Genomic DNA, 7,963 nt, shown 5'->3' on the forward strand with positions numbered 1-7,963 from the left:
AGCAACACGCATGCGCTGGGGCTTGTTGTGCTCGCTAGCTGGCAAGGCAGGCTGCCCAGCCTTGGTGCTAGGCGCCAACTGGCAGCCTTGGCAGCCAAGGCAGGCTACCAGCCTACCAAGGGCCTTGATGCCGGTTTGGAGTTGTGGGGACCAAGGCTTGGAGCCAAGTCTTAGGGAGCAAGGCAATGGTCCCCCCCCCCCCTCCTTGGTGATGGTCCTCACCTAACCTCTCCTCTCCATGTGCCACTTGTTGATTGTTGATTGCATTATCTTTTAATTTATTTTTTATTTAAATAAATTAGTTGGAAATGCAAACTATCCCACATTGATCATGAATGGGGGTGCAAGTTGCATTTCTCTATAAATACCCCATGATTGGGCATTTGGAAATCAACTTGAGTGGAACTCAAAAGACATCTCTAATTATTGAGAAAACATTTAAGTTCGTAAAACTCCAGTTTTATCTTTGGTCAAGTCTCGACTAACCCTCGAGACGAAGACCGTTCGGGTCGGGTCGTGGGTACGAGCCGTTGGAGGCCGTCACGCTTGTGAGGCTTTAAGCTTATAAGTAAGAGCTCGGTTTACGAGCGAAGCACGCTTCAAGGGTATAACTTATTTCTCCCTTATCTTAATTATTGTTTAATTATGTTTATGCATGCTTTATTACTTTAATTATTGGGGCGGGTCTTGGGGGGTTTCTATTCCGCGTAGAGACGGTCTCTACGAAACCCAACAAAAAGCGCATTTGTGTGAGAGTGGTGTATCAACCTTAGGGAATGTGTTAACTCATACAATTGAACACCACGGTTTTCAAGTTAGTGATTTGCCTCACAACACATCGTCTTTCTCTCGACCAATCTTATTGTTTATATCTTCTTTGTACCTTTGAAAATACTTTATTTTACAACAGTGCGATTCACTATGTGTTTAAGTCAAAAAAAATTGAGATGATAAGCATTTTAGTTAGGGTTCCGATTTGTTCAATTCCAAATTATCAAGAATTATTGACCAGGTTAAGTTTACCAAACCTATAAATTACTTCACAAATATTCTATATTAAATTTACTTATAAAAAGACAAAAAAAGCTTATAATTTATTAATTCTTATATTGCCCAAAATTTTTAGAAAAAGAAAAGATAGAAAAGTTAAAAATGATTACACTTCAAATAAAAATAATAATAATTTACACATATCACTTGTAGCAAACGCAATTGGCTTGCATACACCAAACACGTCACTATTTCTACATCTTCCTCCTTATCACAAGGTGGAAATTACAACACAACATCCTCTTGAAAATAAATAAATTCCAAAATATCAATAATTTTTGCTTTTTCATAAAATAAAAAAAAAAAAACGAAATAATCCAAGTCAATAATAATAAGAAAACAGCCATATTTTGTCACACAAAAAGTCTTTTTTTTCTACACGCACTCATCTCATATAATGGCGGATAATCCAATATCAAAAATAACATCATCCAACCACACTTCATATTCTTCTTTCATTACTATAAACCAAATTCATTTCATCCATTTCTTCAATTTCTTCTTCCTTTTTTTTTTTTTTTTTACTTTTTCGTCTTCCTCTAGAATTCTCCCCCTCCTTTTTCTCACCATTTTGCAGATCTTCCTATTAATTTTCATTTTCTGGGTATTTTTTCTCTTCATTTTTATTGCTTGATTTCATCGATTTTTGCAAAAATGGCGGTTGCTATGGCTTCTGGGAGCTTAGCTGGAGCTCATACTCTTTGTAGAAGTAAAGATATCCCTTTTTCTGCTAAGGCGGTGTTTGGTATTTCTTCTCGGATGCTCTGCTTTTTTCCCCGGCAAAAGTATGATTTTTATTTTCTCTCGTATTTGTTATTTTTTTAATGTATAAAATGAGGTGTTGGAGTGATATGGACGAGATTTGATCTTTACTACTGTAGTAAATGACTTTAACTAACTAAGCTAGTAAATATTCACAAGTCATTGTTGCTATTATGTTATATTTTGTTTATTGTTATGATTTAATATCATGTTAGTTGATTGCTTTAATTGGGCATTGTTTGTTACATAATCGCTTCGTCTCTAAAAGTTCTTTGTGTTTGGACAGAGATTGTCTCGCAAAAAAAGTCAAAACGTGAACAATTTTGTAGAGATGGAGGGAATATAATGTTGGTGGCCTTGGTGTAGCAAATAGTACAGCATAAACATATTGCAACATTGAACTGATATTAATGTTGATAGTTGATTGCTTTGGATGCCTATTGTATATTATGTTGCTTAACTTAAATTTGATTTTAATACCAGTACGTTTTTTCACAATGAATCAGCTTAAAATTGATATTGTTAGTTGATTGCTTTGGATGGTTATTGTATATAATGCTGCTTAGCTTAGAAATGATTTTAATATTAGTTTGTGTTTCACTATGAATCAGCTTAAAATTGATGTTGTTAGTTGATTGCTTTGGATGAGTATTGTATATTGTGTTGCTTAGCTTAGAATAAATTTTAATATAAGTATGTTTTTCACTATGAATCAGCTCAAAATTGATAGTCGTTTGCTTAGAAATGAAACAATTTTTAATACTACTGTTCTTTGTATCAGATTCTCGGTATTGACAACACCAATCTCTGTTAGTCCACAAGCATCCTTGTCAACAGCTGTGGAGGTATTATTAACTCAATTTATGGCTATGGGTTGAATTCTTTGATCTTCAGATTGATAAACATATGGTTATGATTGTTTTCGTTTTGTGTTGTTAGGATGGAAGCTACCGAGAAACAGAAGATGTCCCGACCCCAAAGGTTATAATAGATCAAGATTCGGATCCAAATGCAACTATTGTCGAGATAACATTTGGTGATCGTCTGGGTGCCCTTCTCGATACTGTATGTTACCCAATTATGTTGCTTATTGTTTTTATTGCTATACTCATATACACGATGATCCTAATAATCCCTCCTGGCTAGGTTTAGCTGTTACATTGTTAGCTCAAATTACAGTATTTGGTTGACTTTGATTGTTTTATTGTTATACTTAATCTGTGAACTTGTGATTACTCTGCTATGGTACTCAATGCTACCATCATGTGATCATTTACAATCTGGTTTCCAGATGAGCGCACTGAAAAACCTTGGGCTCAATGTGGTGAAGGCAAATGTCTTTCTGGATTCATCTGGGAAGCACAACACTTTTGCCATCACTAAAGCGTATGTCTGGTGCTGTTAATTGGATTCTATTTTTTTTTTTATTGTTGTTTTGCATTATTCATTGAAATTATGAATGTTATTCTTTTCTTTCCTTCTCTTTTTTTCTGCATGCTCAATGCCAATTTTATATGTTTTCATCTTAGGTTTGCCAATTTTTTTATGAATTATCTGTTAAATCTATTTCATCATTTCAGTGTTTTGAGTTATTTTTTCAGCACTTAACAGCTTCTGTCAATTCCTCTTTTATATCTCCTTGCTCGATATATTTATTTCAAAACTGAGATTGATTCCAGATATGAGCTTTTGCAAGCTGTCAGTTGTTTGACACCTTTACTTCTGTAGTTTTGCTCCTGTGTTATGAATATAAGCTAGTTTTTTTTTTTTTTTTTTTTTTTTTTTTTTTTTTTTTTTTTTTTTTTTTTTTTTTTTTTTTAAAAGAAAAATTCTTTATAAGTTCCTTGCAAATTTTTCTACACGCTTTATCAACTGAACATCTGCCAAAAAGAATAAAAATAAATGGTTAGTTCATGTATTTGTAATTATTGTTGCATGCTATTTTAGACTGTACAATGGTAATCATAATAAGAAATGCCCTTTTTCTGTTACAGATTGATTGCAGTTTAGCTCATACATGTAATATTTCTATTTTATTTTTAAATTGGAAATCTGTATCCCCATTAATATAATGTGGTGAATTTCTTGTAGTAATACTGGAAGAAAGGTTGATGATCCAGAGTTGCTAGAGTCAATTCGCTTGACTATAATCAACAATCTACTTCAATATCATCCGGTATTTCTATCTTTACCAAACATTTCATAAGCTTGAGATTCATTATGATAACAGAGAAAATAAGTACTATATATGGCTTCATTTTGCTATTCTCTTCTTTAGGAATCAAGTGAACAATTGGCTATGGGAGCAACTTTTGGAATCACCCCCCCAAAGCAAGAGGTTACACATCCAATTATCTTAATACTTGATGTTATTTTATGAATTCCATCTTGGATTTTGCATTGTTCTTGTAGTATCTGATTGTTATTAATGGACTGTGTTGGTCAAGCAAAATATTTTTGTACTTCTTTTTCAACCTCTCTTACCTTCATCATCCCTTTCAATAAAAAACAATTTTTTTTTAAGGGGCAATTATCTGTTTTCTTGTTCTGCAAACTAAAAGGCATCCTTCAGGAATATCCTGGTTAGATGAAAGAACGATCACATCAGTCAAGGACTCTATGTTATTGAAACTAGTGCAAGATATCATAGCCACCTTTATTATTCTCGAGTTCATTTGTTTATTAAGCTGTTTGACTATCTGTATGATTTAGTTTACTTTGGTCGCCTTTTCTTTTTTCTCTTTTAAAAATATCAAGTGAGGCATTGCAGAAAACATATAGTCATATACCTTCCGTTTGATGGTTGGTTTCTTCTAGTTATATTTTCTCCCCATCTCTTAACGCATGTAAAATTGGGCAGGTTGATGTGGATATAGCAACGCATATAAGTATTAAAGATGATGGTCCGAACCGCAGGTAATGCGTTGCATGTTTGTTTTAATTTCTCTATGGTGTTTTTTTTTTTGGCAACATTTTGACTTTTGCGTTATTCTTATATCAACTTTGACCACAATTTTTATTTTACCTGAACACTTCATCTATTGTTTTTTTAGATAATCTGTTTGACTTTTAACTTTATTCACATAAGCTACTTTGATCGTCTTTGTTTTATACGTTAGGTAAATTATAGTCTATGTGAGATTTTGTTAAATTCATTTCTATATTAAATTTTAGTAATATTAATGTTAAAAGAAATTCATTGCCAACATGCCTACTTGAAGCAGGTCATCTATATAAATTATCCTCTATATAAGAGCAGAGGAGGTATACATTATTATAATGATAAAATAACCTTTTTTTCATTTTATTTTATATTTTTTTCAAATTTTTTTTTTTTAATTTTTTTAATGATTTGTAACAATAGATGATCACAAAATTTAATGGTTTAAGTTATAAATTGGTAACTGTGGAAGTCAACTTGTTACTAAAAAAGAACGGAGAAAGCCTGTGTGTTATACTTGTTTTGTTTGCTACTTCGAATTAACTTTTCCAAAAAGTAGATCTCTGTAATAGTCTATTGAACTAAACTTGTCTGGTTAAATAGATTGTTCAAGTTTGTTTAATGAACTCAGTGTACTACGATTGAAGCATTATTGCTTAAAAAGCTTATAACTGTTACAAGTACTTTTATTTATAGTTTCCATTCACTTTTGAGGTACAAAGCTGTCAGAATGTAAGGAGGCCTGCTGAACTATCTTAGGTCTTCGATAAGTATTAGGAGCTTTGATTTTCACAAAAATTTACTTTCGTGTAGTGAGTCATACAATGCTTTTGAATTGGTCATATGTGCAACCTATCTTGTAGATCTTTACTTCCTAACCTTCTTTTCAATTATTACTATTTACTAATTGCTTCTTCAAATCATTGCTGCCTTATTCTCCTTGCCTTATTTTGTCTTATTTCTGGTTTAGTAAGTTTAAGTTCAGATTCAGATAAGTTGAGGTAAGATAAGTTCAGGTTTAGTAAGTTTAGGGTAAGATTATTTAACTATTTATTAAGAGCTAATTAAGTTAAAAATTTTATTTTCTCCACTTTATTTTCAAATAAGATAAACTCAGGACTAATAAATTCATAATTAAGTTCGGGTTTAAAAATGATAAGTGAAACTCAAGTGAAGGGAGAACTACCTTTATCAGGAATCATTGCTTAATGTTTATTATTCTACCTTTGTCATTATCAGGAATCATTGCTTAATGTTTATTATTCTAACTTTGTCATCTTAACTCTTGGAGTGTTTCCTATGGCTATGCACTGATTGCATACTTGACTGAAATTCACTCATCTGCGACTCATGGGGATTGCATCTTTGTCCGTTTAGCCATCCTCATCCTATCAGATTAAGGCTATGATGCTGATTCGTTGTTGCTGTTGCTGTTGCTGTTTGGTTACATATTGATTATGTAGTGATGTTTGTAGAAGATTAATATGAATGAGTGTTGGGGTTGGGAACACTCCCTCTTATCTCACTTTCATTACCCAAAGAGGGGACTCAATTCCACCGGACTTAGGTTGGATAAGATTTCCCTTCCCTTATCCGTCTGTTCTTAATTTCTTATGATCCATCTTTGCCCCTTTAAAAGAAAAAATTAAAAAAAAATTAAAAAAAAAAAATTAAAAAAAAAAACATTGATGGGGTATGTAAGTGTATAACAGCATCTAATCTACACTATGTTAATTTGTGATTATGACCCTGAACTACAGATCTTTCAAGTGAATGATTACTTACAGCAGTTTTCCAGATATTTACTTTGTGAAAGGTTGTATTTAACTGAATAATGTGCATCTTGCAGCTTGCTTTATGTTGAAACTGTTGATCATCCTGGATTGTTGGTGGACCTGGTGAAAATAATAACTGACATTAATATTTTTGTTGAATCTGGAGAATTTGACACTGAGGTAATTTTAACTATCTCAGCACTCTCTTTTGGAGTTGAGAGTTATTTCGCTTGTTGGACATCTGCATATATGCTAGCAATTATGTATACTCCATACATTTTTTTCCTACTGAATGAAAAAAAATTTGGCTTGCTAATGATTAAATTTGAAGAGGTCCAAAAGTAAACTTTCAATGGCTTCGAAGTGTTTTTTTTTCGGTCTTTAACTAGTGTAAATTTACTCTGCCTATCCTGTAATTCCTCGACTTGCTGTAAAATTTGTCTTTTTGCTGTCCGTTGGCTGCTTTGATGAAAATTGGAAACAAAGAAGGTATAAATTAACCGACTCTTTCAATCAATTTGCAGGGTTTACTTGCAAAGGCCAAATTTCATGTCAGTTATCAGGGTAAAGCCTTAATAAAGCCTCTCCAACAGGTAAAACTTTTGCTAAATACATTAGATTCTTCAGTAAACATTTGTGGTTTATGTCAGTAACGCTAGTCTAACAAGTTGCAATTGCTTAGGTTGTTGCAAATAGTCTGCGGTACTTTTTGAGACGACCAACAACAGAGGATGCAAGTTTTTGACCTGTTGAAAAAACAATGAAACTAATTGGACAGGTATATTAATTATTACGTCATCATGGTTCAACTATTGCAGCTATTCTTGGTTGCAACTGTTGTAAAAATCATCATTTAATATGTAGGAAATTTAAACAAGCACATTTTTTAATACACAATTGATGTATCTGCTTCTGTAAAGTGATTTATGTGAAACTCAGAAAGTGAGTACACCCAAGGACAGATTTGGTCATTGTATATTTGGAGTTTACCTCATAATCCATGCAGAAATATTTTAACCTTAATATATGTTCTCAAACGCTCAATTTATGCTCTTTGTGATGGCTGAAGGATCCTTGGTTCTTCAGTATCGAGCCGCACAATATTTGAAGAGAGAAGAGTCATTTTTGGTTTATGTCGATAAAAATTTGCTTGGAAGTAACTTATATATGTTCCTTCAAAAAAAAAAAAAAAAAGGTATTTTCACTTTTGCTACCACTAAAACACCCTTGTTTCACTTTTGCTACCCCTCAAAAATTTTATTTTATTTTGCTACCACCTAAAATCACATTTGTTAAAATTTGCTACCAGTTGATGGAATCTGTTACTATTGCCGTTTGTGAGCCCCAGTTCAACCCTGCCTCTCTCTGCCCCTTCCCCAGCCACCAATCCCCTTCCCCTGCCACTCCCCCTCCACCCCACAGCCACCTGGCCTGC

General features: G+C 33.1%; 1 protein-coding gene across 1 annotated transcript; it reads left to right on the forward strand.

Annotated features, from left to right (window-relative positions):
• Nucleotides 1-1,466: 1,466 nt before the first annotated feature.
• On the forward strand, nucleotides 1,467-7,551 carry LOC110696812 (ACT domain-containing protein ACR11-like). Its single transcript, XM_021874149.1, has 10 exons — nucleotides 1,467-1,835; nucleotides 2,594-2,657; nucleotides 2,752-2,877; nucleotides 3,104-3,198; nucleotides 3,904-3,988; nucleotides 4,091-4,150; nucleotides 4,673-4,728; nucleotides 6,603-6,708; nucleotides 7,053-7,121; nucleotides 7,211-7,551. Exons 1-10 carry the CDS (start codon nucleotides 1,705-1,707, stop codon nucleotides 7,271-7,273), a joined length of 855 nt encoding a protein of 284 aa, XP_021729841.1. The 5' UTR covers nucleotides 1,467-1,704; the 3' UTR covers nucleotides 7,274-7,551.
• Nucleotides 7,552-7,963: the final 412 nt, after the last annotated feature.

The sequence above is a fragment of the Chenopodium quinoa genome, unplaced genomic scaffold (genome assembly GCF_001683475.1).
Source record: "Chenopodium quinoa cultivar QQ74 unplaced genomic scaffold, ASM168347v1, whole genome shotgun sequence".
Classification (NCBI taxonomy): domain Eukaryota; kingdom Viridiplantae; phylum Streptophyta; class Magnoliopsida; order Caryophyllales; family Amaranthaceae; genus Chenopodium; species Chenopodium quinoa.

What these genes read in the sequence shown, in the direction of transcription:
- LOC110696812 (XM_021874149.1), top strand. Translation starts at nt 1,705, where the DNA reads ATGGCGGTTGCTATGGCTTCTGGGAGCTTAGCTGGAGCTCATACTCTT. An exon ending in GATGATGGTCCGAACCGCAG is followed by an intron (nt 4,729 to 6,602) that starts GTAATGCGTTGC and finishes TGCATCTTGCAG; the next exon opens with CTTGCTTTATGTTGAAACTG. An exon ending in TAATAAAGCCTCTCCAACAG is followed by an intron (nt 7,122 to 7,210) that starts GTAAAACTTTTG and finishes GCAATTGCTTAG; the next exon opens with GTTGTTGCAAATAGTCTGCG.